General features: G+C 55.5%; 1 protein-coding gene across 1 annotated transcript; it reads right to left on the bottom strand.

The window, feature by feature from the left end:
* Positions 1-1,083: 1,083 nt before the first annotated feature.
* Positions 1,084-15,611, bottom strand: slc35a2 (solute carrier family 35 member 2). The gene is made up of 4 exons (XM_041179660.1): positions 15,473-15,611; positions 9,517-9,699; positions 4,759-4,910; positions 1,084-1,973 (listed from the first exon to the last, which is right to left on the bottom strand). Exons 1-4 carry the CDS (start codon positions 15,534-15,536, stop codon positions 1,302-1,304), a joined length of 1,071 nt encoding a protein of 356 aa, XP_041035594.1. The 5' UTR covers positions 15,537-15,611; the 3' UTR covers positions 1,084-1,301.
* Between the last annotated feature and the right edge of the window lie 324 nt (positions 15,612-15,935).

Here is a 15,935-nt window from a genome sequence, read left to right on the forward strand (position 1 = left end):
CACAGAGAGAGAGAGCGCGCGACGCACAGAGCGCGCGACGCACAGAGCGCGCGACGCACAGCGCGCGCGACGCACAGCGCGCGCGACGCACAGCGCGCGCGACGCACACAGCGCGCGCGACGCACACAGAGCGCGCGACGCACACAGAGCGCGCGACGCACACAGAGCGCGCGACGCACACAGAGCGCGCGACGCACACAGAGCGCGCGACGCACACAGAGCGCGCGACGCACACAGAGCGCGCGACGCACACAGAGCGCGCGACGCACACAGAGCGCGCGACGCACACAGAGCGCGCGACACACACAGAGCGCGCGACACACACAGAGCGCGCGACACACACAGAGCGCGCGACACACAGAGAGAGCGCGACACACAGAGAGAGCGCGACACACAGAGAGAGCGCGACACACAGAGAGAGCGCGACACACAGAGAGAGCGCGACACACAGAGAGAGAGCGCGACACACAGAGAGAGCGCGCGACACACAGAGAGAGCGCGCGACACACAGAGAGAGCGCGCGACACACAGAGAGAGCGCGCGACACACAGAGAGAGCGCGCGACACACACAGAGAGCGCGCGACACACACAGAGAGCGCGCGACACACAGAGAGAGCGCGCGACACACAGAGAGAGCGCGCGACACACAGAGAGCGCGCGACACACAGAGAGCGCGCGACACACAGAGAGCTCGCGACACACAGAGAGCGCGCGACACACAGAGAGCGCGCGACACACAGAGAGCGCGCGACACAGAGAGAGAGCGCGACACAGAGAGAGAGCGCGCGACACAGAGAGAGAGCGCGCGACACAGAGAGAGAGCGCGCGACACAGAGAGAGAGCACGCGACACACAGAGAGAGAGCACGCGACACACAGAGAGAGCACGCGACACACAGAGAGAGAGCACGCGACACACAGAGAGAGAGCACGCGACACACAGAGAGAGAGCACGCGACACACAGAGAGAGAGCACGCGACACACAGAGAGAGAGCACGCGACACACAGAGAGAGAGCACGCGACACACAGAGAGAGAGCACGCGACACACAGAGAGAGAGCACGCGACACACAGAGAGAGAACACGCGACACAGAGAGAGAGCACGCGACACACAGAGAGAGAGCACGCGACACACAGAGAGAGAGCACGTGACACACAGAGAGAATCAGACAGAGAGAGAGAGAGAGAGACAGCGAGACAGAGGGAGGAAGCACAGGCAAAGAGTAGACAAGCCATGAAGAAAGAGGGAGTGAGCGAGTGCGCCTGGCCGGACAACATGTGGATTTGATTCCTTTGCCTTCACTTGATGACTAACTTTGTGTTGTACGTGTCAGGCTCCTTGGCGAGGGAGACAGGCGGGGGGGCCTTGGGCAGGCTGTACAAGTACACAGCGCCAATCACCAGGCCCGCACCCAGCATGAAGTAGAGGTCGACACTGAAACCGAAGAAGTAGACAGACGCCACGGTGGAGATGACGATGGAGAGCGAGGCCGCGAAGCCCTTGAGGATGTTGTCCGCGTACTTCACCACCACGGCCACCAGGAGCCCGCCGAGGGCCTGGTTGAAGATGATGCACCAGACCATGGGCGTGTAGGCGAAGAAGAGTCCCCGCTCGACGATGGCCTGCCCGTCCTTCAACCACATGGCGAGCAGGCCCAGCAGCGTGCCGAAGATGCCCAGCTGCACGTTGCGCAGCCAGACCGAGGCGGAAGTCCCCTTCAGGATCTTCTCGAAGTAGACGCCGGCGAAGCCGGATGAGACGCACGACACCATCACCGCCCCCAGCCCCGCCAGGTAGTTCTGGCCCGGCGCCCGGTCCTTGCCGGCCCGGCTCTCCTCCTGCGTCACCTGCACGACAGCGATGCCTGCGAAGAGGATCACCAGCGACGCCCACTGCAGCCGCGAGAGGCTCTTCTTCAGCATCAGCACGGAGAACAGGGCCGTGGTCAGGATTTTGAACTGGTACATGACCTGCCGCGGGTCATCGACATAAAAAAAGAGAAACAGAGAGAGAGAGAGAGAGAGAGAGAGAGACGGGGGATGCCCGGCATCAATTGTGTGATCAGCTTTATGGCTACCCGTCAATGTGGCGCGCGATTTGGCTTTCTATTCCTTGGCGGGGTGGGTGTGAGGGGGTGGGCGTCGCTGGCTGGGCCCAGAATTCATCGTCCATCCCTAATTGCCCCCCTCGGGGAGGTTTGGGGGGGCGGGGGGGTGGGTGGGGAGGTGAGCCACCATCTTGAGTCGCTGCAGTCCCCGTGTGGTGTAGGTACACCCACCGCGCTGTTAGGGAGGAAGTTCCAGGATTTTGTCCTGTGTGGTGTAGGTACACCCACCGTGTTGTTAGGGAGGGAGTTCCAGGATTTTGTCCCTTGTAGTGTAGGTACACCCACCGTGCTGTTAGGGAGGCAGTTCCAGGATTTTGTCCCGTGTGGTGTAGGTACACCCACTGTGCTGTTAGGGCGCGAGTTCCAGTATTTTGTCCCGTGTGGTGTAGGTACAACCACGGCGCTGTTAGGGAGGGAGTTCCAGGATTTTGTCCCGTGTGGTGTAGGTACACCCACCATGCTGTTAGGGAGGCAGTTCTAGGATTTTGTCCCGTGTGGTGTAGGTACACCCACCGTGCTGTTAGGGCGCGAGTTCCAGGATTTTGTCCCGTGTGGTGTAGGTACACCCACCGCACTGTTAGGGAGGGAGTTCCAGGATTTTGTCCCGTGTGGTATAGGTATACCCACCGTGCAGTTAGGGAGGGAGTTCCAGGATTTTGTCCGTGTGGTGTAGGTACACCCACCACACTGTTAGGGAGGGAGTTCCAGGATTTTGTCCGTGTGGTGTAGGTACACCCACCGCACTGTTAGGGAGGGAGTTCCAGGATTTTGTCCCGTGTGGTGTAGGTACACCCACGGCGCTGTTAGGGAGGGAGTTCCAGGATTTTGTCCCGTGTGGTATAGGTACACCCACCGTGCTGTTACGGAGGGAGTTCCTGGATTTTGTCCCGTGTGGTGTAGGTACACCCACGGCGCTGTTAGGGCGCGAGTTCCAGGATTTTGTCCCGTGTGGTGTAGGTACACCCACCGCGCTGTTAGGGAGGGAGTTCCAGGATTTTGTCCCGTGTGGTGTAGGTACACCCACGGCGCTGTTAGGGAGGGAGTTCCAGGATTTTGTCCCGTGTGGTGTAGGTACACCCACGGCGCTGTTAGAGAGGGAGTTCCAGGATTTGGGACCCAGTGACAGTGAAAGAACGGCCGAGGTATTTTCCAAGTTCCCCGCTATCGACATCCTGGGGGTTACCATTGACCAGACTGAACTGGACCTGCCATATAAATACTGTGGCTACAAGAGCAGGTCAGAGGCTGGGAATCCTGCGGTGAGTAACTCACCTCCTGACTCCCCAAAGCCTGTCCACCATCTACAAGGCACAAGTCAGGAGTGTGATGGGATACTCCCCACTTGCCTGGATGAGTGCAGCTCCCACAACACTCAAGAAGCTCGATACAACCTGACTTGTTTTTTTTCATTACTCTTTCATATGATCTGGGCATCGCTGGCTAGGCCAGCATTTTTATTGCCCTTGAGAAGGTGGTAGTGAGCTGCCTTCTTGAGCCGCTGCAGACCTTGTGGTGTAAGTACACCCACCGTGCTGTTAGGCAGGGAGTTCCAGGATTTTGACTCAGCGCCAGTGAAGGAACGGCCGATATATTTCCATGTCGGGATGGTGAGTGGCTCGGAGGGGAACTTACAGGTGGTGGTGTTCCTCATGTGTCTGCTGCCCTTGTCCTTCTAGGTGGTAGAGGTGGTGGGTTTGGGTGGCGCTGTCGAAGGAGCCTTGGCGAGTTGCTGCAGTGCATCTTGTAGATGGTACACACACTGCTGCCCCTGTGCGTCGGTGGTGGAGGGAGTGAATGTTTGTGGATGGGGTGCCCATCAAGCGGGGCTGCTTTGTCCTGGACGGTGTTGAGCTTCTTGAGTATTGTGGGAGCTGCACTCATCCAGGTAAGTGGGGAGTAATCCATCACACTCCTGACTTGTGCCTTGTAGATGGTGGACAGGCTTTGGGGGAGTCAGGAGATGAGTTACTCTCTGCAGGATTCCCAGCCTCTTGAGCTGCTCTTGTAGCCACAGTATTTATATGGCTGGGTCCAGTTCAGTTTTTGGTCAATGGTAACCCCCAGGATGTTGATAGTGGGGGGATTGAGTGATGGTAATGCCGTTGAACGTCAAGGGGCAATGGTTGGATTCTCTCTTGTTGGAGATGGTCATTGCCTGGCGCTGGTATGGCGCAACTGTTACTTATCAGCCAAAGCCTGAATGCCATCCAGGTCTTGCTGCATATGAGACCAAGGTGTGACTGGGGGACTTCCCCGTCATGCCTCCCCCCTCTGCATGGCGACACCCCCATTTTTGTTTGAATAATAGGGAACGCTCCCTCATGTTTTCACTGTAAGCAGGCTGATAGTCTACCAGGCAGAACGGGGGCTTCCCACCCCGAGTCTCGCGCACCCTGACAGGATGGCAGCAGGAGGTCAGCGCAGTCCTGACCCCTCCCTCCCTCGCCTAAATTTCCCATGTGAGGAGGGAGGGGGGGTGGGGTGGATAGCGATGCCTCGTGCAGTCTAAGTGCCAGCTGGAGTCAGCGCCTTAGGAAAAAGGGTGGCAAGGCACCAAAAGGGTTTGTGGGGGGTGGGGGGGGGGGGGAGGTGTTGGGGAGAACTACTGGTCAGAAGCCCCCCCACCCCACCACCACCTCCGCACTTACCTGGAATGTGGCAACGGGCAGGTTCGAGATCGCCACGTACTGCAGGTTGTTCTGGAGGGTGTAGATCAACGAAGGAACTGCCATTTTGAGCATGTCCACGTATTGCACGGCCAGGCCGTTGTATAGGTAGATTATGAGCTCCTTGAGGTTGCCTGTTCAGGAAGAGATGGAGAGATCTCCTCATTAAGACCCCATCTCACATCCAATCCCACAGCCCCGGAAACAGGCCATTCGGCCCCACTGCTCCGTGCCGGTGTTTCCTGCCCCTGCCCCCCCCCCCCCCGTATCCTTCTATTCCTCTCTCCCCTCGTGTGTTTATCCAGCTCCTTAAACACGATTCACCTCCACCCCCCTCCCTGTGGGAGCGAGTTCCACATTTTCCCCGCTCTCTGGGTAAAGACCTTTCTCCTGAATTCCCCCCCCCCCGCCCCCCCCACAGTTCTGGTCTCTCCCCCACTAGTGGAAACATCTTCTCTACGCCGACCCTATCGAAACCCCCTCCGTCATTTTAAAGAGCTCGATCAGGTCACCCCCTCAGCCTCCTCTTTTCCAGAATAAAGAGCCCCGGCCTATTCAGTCTTACCCAGTGGGTGTCCCCTTTCAAGCTGTGGTGCCACATTCGCAAATACGGGTCAGGGGTTTAAAAATAAGCCCACTGAAGACGGGGACGAGGAGAAATTATTTCTCTCTCAAGAGGGTCAAGAGTCTGGAACCCTCTCCCTCCAAAGGCGAAGGGGGCAGAGTTTTTGAATATTTTTAAGGCTGAGGGGGATGGATTCTTGATAAGCAAAGGGGGGGAAGGTGACAATCAGATCGGCCGCGATCATTTTGAATGGCAGAGCAGGCTCGAAGGGCCTACTCCTGCTCTTGGGTTTGGTTGAAAGCAAGTGCGTCATAGCCTTAATAATCCCCTGTGTGCGAACGTTCAGGAGGGTTGTGGGGCGCGGTGGAGGAGGAGGAGGGGAGCTGGGCAGGGGCTGAGGAGAATATCTTGGGCGTCGGGGGGTTTGCAAAAGGAGGGTTTTTTAAATGTGGGGCTTTGCCACGATACCAATTAGGAGCAGGAGTAGGCCATTCGGCCCCTCGCGCCCTGCCCCCCCCCCCCCCCCGCTCAATAAGATTGTAGCTTTGACTCCACGTTCGCACCAATCCCCAGCCCCAAATCACTTGTGCCTTGTCGGTGGTGGAGGGGGTCATGAGGTGAGTTACTCACCACAGGATTCCCAGGTATTCCAGGCCCAGAGCTACGTACAACTGTGTCGTCCTTTATTGCTGCTTAGTTGACAGAGTTTGAACCATGTAGCCTGAAGCAACATCTGTACCCTTGGTTACTGGGGAGCGAGAGGGAGAGAGACAGGGAGAGAGAGACAGGGAGAGAGAGAGACAGAGGGGGAGAGAGAGAGAGAGAGAGACGGAGAGAGAGACAGAGAGACGGAGAGGCACCTCCCTTCTCTGCCCCCCCCCCCCCCCGGTCAGGATCTGATATGTTTCAATAAGATGGTCTCCCACCCGCTCCAACGATCAGCCAACAGCCTGTCGGGCGCGTGGAGGTGGGGGGAGTGGGGAAGGTGGGGGGGAGCGATTATTCGACCATTTGTCGCGCCGCTCTTTGTGGGATCTTGCTGTGCGCAACCCCCCCCCCCCGCCAACCTTTCTCCTTTCCTCCCAGCTATTCGACGGTAAGGGGCATCCGACGTTCACAGTACGTGAACATCCCAGTCGGGGCCCCAGGATCGGAGCCTTGTAAGCTCCGAGAGAAGAGTCATACGGGCTCGAAACGTTAACTCTGCTTCTCTCTCTCCACAGATGCTGCCAGACCGGCTGAATTTTTTCAGCATTTCCTGTTTTTATTTCAGGAACCTTGTACAATTGTCCCTCTGTCTCCCTCTCTCTCTCCCTGTCTCTCTCTCTCCGTCTCTCTCTCTCTCTCTCCGTCTCTCTCTCTCTCTCTCCGTCTCTCTCTCTCTCTCTCTCTCGCTGTCTCTCTCTCTCTCGCTGTCTCTCTCTCTCCCCTTCTGTCTCTCTCTCCCTCTCTGTCTCTCTCTCCCTCTCCCTGTCTCTCTCTCTCCCTCTCCCTGTCTCTCTCTCTCCCTCTCCCTGTCTCTCCCTCTCCCTGTCTCTCCCTCTCCCTGTCTCTCCCTCTCCCTGTCTCTCCCTCTCCCTGTCTCTCCCTCTCCCTGTCTCTCTCTCTCCCTGTCTCTCTCTCTCCCTGTCTCTCTCTCTCCCTGTCTCTCTCTCTCCCTGTCTCTCTCTCTCTCCCTGTCTCTCTCTCTCTCCCTGTCTCTCTCTCTCTCCCTGTCTCTCTCTCCCTCTCCCTGTCCCTCTCCCTGTCCCTGTCCCTCTCTCTCTCCCTCTCTCCCTGTCTCTCTCCCTCTCGCTCCCCAGTAACCAAGGGTACAGATGTTGCTTCAGGCTACATGGTTCAAACTCTGTCAACTAAGCAGCAATAAAGGACGACACAGTTGTACATAGCTCTGGCCAGGCCCCATTGGAATACCTGGGAATCCTGTGGTGAGTAACTCACCTCATGACCCCCTCCACCACCGACAAGGCACAAGTCTGGAGTGTGATGGAATACTCCCCACTTGCCTGGATGAATGCAGCTCTCACAACATTCAAGAAGCTCAACACCATCCAGGACAAAGCAGCCCCGGTTGATCGGCACCCCATCCACAAACATTCACTCCCTCCACCACCGACGCACAGGGGCAGCAGTGTGTGTACCATCTACAAGATGCACTGCAGCAACTCGCCAAGGCTCCTTCAACAGCGCCGCCCAAACCCACCACCTCTACCACCTAGAAGGACAAGGGCAGGAGACACATGGGGAACACCACCACCTGCAAGTTCCCCTCCGAGCCACTCACCATCCCGACTTGGAAATATATCGGCCGTTCCTTCACTGTCGCTGGGTCAAAATCCTGGAACTCCCTCCCTAACAGCGCTGTGGGTGTACCTACACCACACAGGGACTGCAGCAGCTCAAGAAGGTGGCTCACCCCCCGCCATCTCAAGGGGGCAATTAGGGATGGGCAATAAATGCTGGGCCTGGCCAGCGACGCCCACATCCCACGAATGAATCAAAAATAAGACAGGAAATTTGTGTTCAAAATCATGAGGGGGGTGTCCGTCGAATAAATAAGGAGAAACTGTTTCCCACGGCAGGAGGGTCGGTAACCAGAGGGAAACACAGATTGAAGAGAATCGGGGAGAGTGGGGGGGGTGTGGAGGTGAGGAGAGTTTTATTTGGATAAATACTGGAAGAGGGAAATGGGGGAAAAGAGCAAGGGTGGGGGGGGTGTTGCGGGACTAATTGGATAGCTTTCAAAGAGCCAGCACAGGCACAGCGGGCCGAATGGCCTCCTTCTGCTCTGCAAAGACTTGGCGATTCTAAAAAATGCAGGTGAGGAACAGGTCAGGCACAATCTGACTGTATCTGAAGGGGCTGAATGCCGCCGGCCCCCCCCCCCCCCACCACCCCAAACACCCCCCACCAAAGCTCCATAGGACAGGCGTTGTAGCTATTAGTGAAGAACTCTGAGCCCAAGTCACAATTCAGGCGTCACGCTTGGATTACCAAGGCACACCCACCCTGAAAGAAAAGCAAACAGAAAACCCACTCCGATCATGGAATCACGGAACGGCTTCAGCACAGAAGAAAGCCATTGGGCCCATCGTGTCCATGCTGGCCCTCTACAGGAGCAACTCACCCTGTCCCACTGCTCCTGCGGCCTTTCACCGCAACCCTGCACATTCAGATAGTGATCCAGTTCCCCTCCTTTGGAAAGCCTCGATTGAACCTGCCTCCTTTCCCCCCCCCCCCCCCCCCCCCCCCCACTCTCAGGCAGCGCGTTCCAGATCCTAACCACTCGCTACGTGAAAAAGTTTCTCCTCGCGTCTCCACCGCTTCTTTTGCCGATCGCCTTAAATCCGCGGCCCTCGGGTTCTCGATCATCCCGCCAATGGGAACAGTTTCTCCCTGTCCGCTCTGTCCCAGACCCCCTCCTGATTTTGAACACCTCGATCAAATCTCCTCTCAACCTTCTCTTCTCCAAGAAGAACAGTCCCAACTTCTCCAATCCATCCACGGAACTGAAGTCCCCTCATCCCTGGAACTATTCTCATCAATCTTTTCCGATCTCTCTCTCTTAAAGCCTTCACATCCTTCCTAAAGTGCGGTGCCCAGAACTGGACACAATACTCCTGTTGAGAACGAACCTGTGTTTTAGTTCATCATATCTTCCTTGCTCTTGTACTCTACGCCCCTATTAATAAAGCCCAGGATACTGGATGCTTTATTAACCGCTCTCTCAACCTGCCCTGCCATCTTCAATGCTTTGTACACAAATGCCCCCAGCTCCCTCTGCTCCTGCACCCACCTTTAGTGCTCCTCCTCCCTCGGGCAGAGGTTGGTTAATTTTACACCCGGCCATTCACCATTGGAATGGCAAATGCGCTCCAGATGACCCCGAGGTGTGCCGAAGAGATGTTGGCGCTTGGAGAAAGATGACAATTCCACTCTGACTGACCGCAGAATCCAGCGTGGCGCTGGGCTTAAGCCTCTGACTGACCTCGGGCCAGTATTTCAACAACGGCACCTCATATCCAGGAAGGGTTGGGGGTGGGGCAGGGAAGAGTCAGCTCCACGCGAGCAGCAGAATAATACGTCCCGGACACGATGCAAAACTCTGACGGGGAGCAATGTCTCGGTGGGGGGACAAAGGGAGAGAGAGAAAGAGAGCAAAACAAAAGGCTCACCTCTTTTCTGTCCGAGGATCAGAATCAGGCACGTTCCGAGTTTGACGAGTTCCACCATCACAACCGCAGAAGTGGAAAAGAACTTGTTCCCGGGTAATGTGCGAACATAGCGGATGCACAGGATGACCGAGGCGTTCTGGATCACCAGGACCGCCAGGCTGGCGTACTTCAACTTTTCATTAGCTGCGAGGGAGGGAGAGTAGAAAGGCAAGTTGTTAAGAACGGGCAAGTGACAGCCCTCTGCACCGGTCATAAATCACATTGCTGCTCGTGGGATCCTCCTGTGCGCAGATTACCCACCACGTAACGACAGCCGCCCAGGCTCCACAGCTGTGGAGTGCTTCAGGGGTGACTTGGCAATTTTACACCCGGCCATTCGCCTTTGTGGTGGCAATTGCACTCCAGATGACCCCAGGAGAAGTTGGTGCCCAGAGGAAAAAAAGGCAATTTCGCTCTAGCTGACCGCAGGATGTGACGTGACAGTGGCGGGGAGTTTGGGGGGTGGGGGGGAGGGGGAGGGGGGGGGGTGGTGGGGGAGAGTGGAATTAGGTCTTTGGCTGACCTCAGGGCAGGTTTTCACCAACCGAACCTCATGTCCAGGAAGGGCTGGGGGTTGTGAAAAGTGCTATTGGAATGCTTTAACCCATCCTCCTCACCACTCCTGATCAGTTTGGAGAGCCTCTAGATCCTAGCCGGGGGTGGACGGGGGGAGATGGTCGAGGGTAATTCCCCCGACCCCCTCAAAAGTTTAACGGCCTGGTAGAACCCACTACTCGGCTGCGTGGCCCGAGACCCTGTGGAGGTGTGTACCAGCAACTGCGCCCCATTTCCACCAAGTGGACAGTTCGGGAGACAAGAATGGGGGGTTGGATGGGTTATCACAAAACAGTTTACAGCACAGAAGGAGGCCATTTGGTCTCTTGTGCCCATGCTAGCTCTTTGCAAGTGCCAGTCACCTAGTTTCTCTCTCTTGCCCACAACCCTACACATTCTTCCTTTTTCAGATAAATAACATTGGTGCCACACAAGTGCCAGGCAATGACCATCTCCAACAAGAGAGAATCCAAACACCCCTCCTTCACATTCAATGGCAGTACCATCACTGAATCCCCCATTATCGACATCTTGGGGGGGTTACCATTGACCAGAAACTGAACTGGACCAGTCACATAAAACAAAAACAGAATTACCTGGAAAAACTCAGCAGGTCTGGCAGGATCGGTGGAGAAGAAAAGAGTTGATGTTTCGAGTCCTCATGACCCTTTGACAGAACTTGAGTTTGAGTCCAAGAAAGAGTTGAAATATAAGCTGGTTTAAGGTGTGTTGGGGGGGCAGAGAGAGAGAGAGAGAAGTGGAGGGGGTTGGTGTGGTTGTAGGGACAAACAAGCAGTGATAGAAGCAGATCATCAAAAGATGTCACCAACAATAGAACAAAAGAACACATAGGTGTTAAAGTTGGTGATATTATCTAAACGAATGTGCTAATTAAGAATGGATGGTAGGGCACTCAAGGTATAGCTCTAGTGGGGGTGGGGAGAGCATAAAAGATTAAAAATATTTTAAAATAATGGAAATAGGTGTGAAAAGAAAAATTTATATAATTTATTGGAAAAAAAACAAAAGGAAGGGGGAAGCAGAAAGGGGGTGGGGATGGGGGAGGGAGCTCAAGACCTAAAGTTGTTGAATTCAATATTCAGTCCGGAAGGCTGTAAAGTGCCTAGTCGGAAGACGAGGTCTTGTTCCTCCAGTTTGCGTTGGGCTTCACTGGAACAATGCAGCAAGCCAAGGACAGACATGTGGGCAAGAGAGCAGGGTGGAGTGTTAAAATGGCAAGCGACAAGGAGGTTTGGGTCATTCTTGCGGACAGACCGCAGATGTTCTGCAAAGCGATCGCCAAGTTTACGTTTGGTCTCTCCAATGTCAAGGAGACCACATTGGGAGCAACGAATGCAGTAGACTAAGTTGGGAGAAATGCAAGTGAAATGCTGCTTCACTTGAAAGGAGTGTTTGGGCCCTTGGACGGTGAGGAGAGAGGAAGTGAAGGGGCAGGTGTTGCATCTTTTGCGTGGGCATGGGGTGGTGCCATAGGAGGGGGTTGAGGAGTAGGGGGTGATGGAGGAGTGGACCAGGGTGTCCTGGAGGGAGCGATCCCTACGGAATGCCGATAGGGGGGGGTGAAGGGAAGATGTGTTTGGTGGTGGCATCGTGCTGGAGTTGGCGGAAATGGATGATCCTTGGAATGCGGAGGCTGGTGGGGTGATAAGTGAGGACAAGGGAGACCCTATCATGTTTCTGGGAGGGACGAGAAGGCATGAGGGCGGATGTGCAGGAGATGGGCCGGACACGGTTGAGGGCCCTGTCAACGACCGTGGGTGGAAAACCTCGGTTAAGGAAGAAGGAGGACATGTCAGAGGAACTGTTTTTGAAGGTAGCATCATCGGAACAGATGCGACGGAGGCGAAGGAACTGAGAGAATGGGATGGAGTCCTTACAGGAAGCGGGGTGTGAGGAGCTGTAGTCGAGGTAGCTGTGGGAGTCGGTGGGTTTGTAATGGATATTGGTGGACAGTCTATCACCAGAGATTGAGACAGAGAGGTCAAGGAAGGGAAGTGTCAGAGATGGACCACGTGAAAATGATGGAGGGGTGGAGATTGGAAGCAAAATTAATAAACTTTTCCAAGTCCCGACGAGAGCATGAAGCAGCACCGAAGTAATCGTCGATGTACCGGAGAAAGAGTTGTGGAAGGGGGCCGGAGTAGGACTGGAACAAGGAATGTTCCACATACCCCATAAAGAGACAGGCATAGCTGGGGCCCATGCGGGTACCCATAGCCATACCTTTTGTTTGGAGGAAGTGAGAGGAGTTGAAGGAGAAATTGTTCAGCGTGAGAACAACTTCAGCCAGACGGAGGAGAGTAGTGGTGGATGGGGATTGTTCGGGCCTCTATTCGAGGAAGAAGCTAAGGGCCCTCAGGCCATCCTGGTGGGGGATGGAGGTGTAGAGGGATTGGACGTCCATGGTGAAGAGGAAGCGGTTGGGGCCAGGGAACTGGAAATTGTTGATGTGACGTAAGGTGTCAGAGGAATCACGGATGTAGGTGGGAAGGGACTGGACAAGGGGAGAGAGAAGGGAGTCAAGATAACGAGAAATGAGTTCTGAGGGGCAGGAGCAAGCTGAGACGATCGGTCTACCGGGGCAGTTCTGTTTGTGGATTTTGGGTAGGAGATAGAAGCGGGCCGTCCGAGGTTGGGCGACTATCAGGTTGGAAGCTGTGGGAGGAAGATCCCCAGAGGAGATGAGGTCAGTGACAGTCCTGGAAACAATGGCTTGATGTTCAGTGGTGGGGTCATGGTCCAGGGAGAGGTAGGAGGAAGTGTCTGCGAGTTGACGCTCAGCCTCCGCCAGTCATATAAATACTGTAGCTACAAGAGCAGGTCAGAGGCTGGGAATCCTGCGGAGAGTAACTCACCTCCTGACTCCCCAAAGCCTGTCCACCATCTACAAGGCACAAGTCAGGAGTGTGATGGAATACTCCCCACTTGCCTGGATGAGTGCAGCTCCCACAACATTCAAGAAGCTCAACACCATCCAGGACAAAGCAGCCCCGCTTGATGGGCACCCCATCCACAAACATTCACTCCCTCCATCACCGACGCACAGGGGCAGCAGTGTGTGTACCATCTACAAGATGCACTGCAGCAACTCGCCAAGGCCCCTTTGACAGCGCCGCCCAAACCCACCACCTCTACCACCTAGAAGGACAAGGGCGGCAGTCACATGGGGAACACCAGCACCTGCAAGTTCCCCTCCGAGCCACTCACCATCCTGAACTTAGAAATATATTGGCCGTTCCTTCACTGTCGCTGGGTAAAAATCCTGGAACTCCCTTACCAGCAGCACTGTGAGTGTACCCACACCACAGGAATGCAGCAGTTCAGGAAGGCAGCTTACCCCCACCTTCTTATGAGGCAATTAGGGATGGGCAATAAATGCTGGGCCTTGCCAGCAACACCCATACCCTGTAAATTAATTTTAAAAAAATAATGATCCAATTCCCTTTGGAAAGCCTCGATTGATCCTGCCTCCCCTCCCCACACAGCACATTCCAAATCCTAACCACTCGCTGCGTGAAAAAGTTTCTCCTCGCGTCTACGTCGCTTCTTTTGCCGATCATCTTAAATCCACGTCCCTCTGGTTCTCGATCCTCCCGCCAATGGGAACGGTTTCTCCCTGTCCACTCTGTCCCAGATACCACCCCACCTTGTGATTTTGAACACCCACCATCAAATCTCCTCTCGACCTTCTCTGCTCCAACCGTCCCAACTTCCCTATATCCTTTATTCATTCATGGCGACGTAGGTGTCACTGGCAAAGCCAGCGTTTGTTGCCCATCCCTAACTGCCTCTTGAACTGAGTGGCTCGCTAGGGCCATTTCAAGGGGCATGTTAAGAGTCAACCACTGCTGTGGGTCTGAACTGACATGTAGGCCAGCCCGGAGACTAGATTCATATTCCAGATTTATTAATAGAATTTAAATTCCACCTGTTATTGCGGTGTTCCCAGAATGTACTGTCAGCTTAAGGTGTGTCAAAATACCACTGCCTCCCCTCTCTAATACACACTGTTGTATAATCATGTCATTTTAAAATATGCTTCCCATTAACAGTTTACCAGCAACTGATTTTTCATTGCTGATCTCTGTGCTCCTCCAATTCCGGCCTCTCGAGCATCCCCCGATTCCCATCGCTCCGCCATTAATGGCCGTGCCTTCAGCTGCCTGGGGGGGAGCCCTGAGCTCTGGAATTCCCTCCCTAAATCTCTCCCCCTCTCTCTCTCCTTGAAGACATTTCTTCAAACTGACTGCTTGGACCAAGTGCATTCTTTGACCTGCCATGACATTAGCTTGGTCCCAGATTTCTCTCAATTACTGTCGAAGGCCATGGGACTGTTTGCTGGGCTGAAACGAAGGTTCTGGATCCAATCGGCAAGGGGGTGTGGAAGGAGGGGCAAGACTTCCCTCTGATGCCCACAACCCCCTCCAGCAGAGGATTTGCGAGATCAGGCTGTGCACCTCACCACCCCAGACCCACCAAGCCAAACAGCACCCCCTTTCGCCAAATTAAAAGGCTCTCATTCTCCACCCCCCCATCCCCCCCCTCCAACACATACTGCTAGTGGGTTCTCTTTGGGCAACTCCCCGAATGAAAGGCTGCCCCCCTCCCGTTTCCTGCCCTGCCCATGGGATCGTGCTGTGCACACCCACTCAGGCACAAAGCATGGGGATAGTCAATCATCGGCAGAGAATAAAAAACACAGGATGGCCTCCCCCACCCCCGCTTTAAAAGAGAAAGAAACTTTGTGGGATCTTATAGTGCCAACTACACCACCGCCCTCCCACCGCCCCATTCCCGACAGAATATAAAAGGTTGCCCCCGATAACAATGCGTGATACTGCTTGTGGGATCTTACTGTGCATCTCCAACTACACCACCCCCCCCCACCCCAAGCATCCGTTACTCTGTCACTGGGATCTCACTGTGCATCTCCAACACACGACGCCCCCACCCAACCCTTACCTTGCCACTGGCATCTTACTGTGCATCTCCAACATGCCACCCCAGCCCTTACCCTGCCACTGGCATCTTACTGTGCATCTCCAACATAGACCCCCCCCCCCCCCCCCGCACATGCCCTTACCCTGCCACTGGTACCTTACTGTGCATCTCCAACACACAACCAACCCCCAGCCCTTACCCTGCCACTGGCATCTTACTGTGCATCTCCAACACACAACCAACCCCCAGCCCTTACCCTGCCACTGGCATCTTGCTGTACACCAAGGAGACATCACCAGAGTAAAGGAGAAGAGGTTGGCCAAAAGTGGTCCCAAATGCCGGAAAGCGGATTGGAATGTCGTGAGTCCCCCCCCCATGCCCTTTGACCTTCTTCCCTCACCCGTCAGCCGCCGTGTCTCAAAGCCGCCGTTTTCCGTCGCCTTCTCCGCTGCGGCATCTGCCATGCTGGCGACCGACAACTTCCTCCACCACGGTCCCTTCTCTTTCCTCACCCCTCCCTTTCACGTCCCGTTTTCCTCTTTCTTCTCTCCTCCCACCTCCAGGAGAGGCGGCCACCCCCCCCCCCCCCCGGCCAGTCCGCATGCGCGGCGCCGGCCCGCAGCATCACAGTCAGAAGGAGACGGGCCGTGCCCGCACAGTCCGCATGCGCGGCGCCACCAGCAGCGCAGGAGGACCCACGAAACAGTCGGCCTGCACACCGCCGCCGTCAGGCTGGGAGGATTCGGCATCGGGCAGCCGTCCCCAAACACATACGCCACCGACTGAGCAGGAGAGGTCAGAACAACTCACATCGCCTCCAGCTAGGACGCATGCGCCGCACGAGGCGCAGCGCCGCCTGCAGG

Source organism: Carcharodon carcharias, chromosome 35 (assembly GCF_017639515.1).
Source record: "Carcharodon carcharias isolate sCarCar2 chromosome 35, sCarCar2.pri, whole genome shotgun sequence".
Lineage (NCBI taxonomy): Eukaryota > Metazoa > Chordata > Chondrichthyes > Lamniformes > Lamnidae > Carcharodon > Carcharodon carcharias.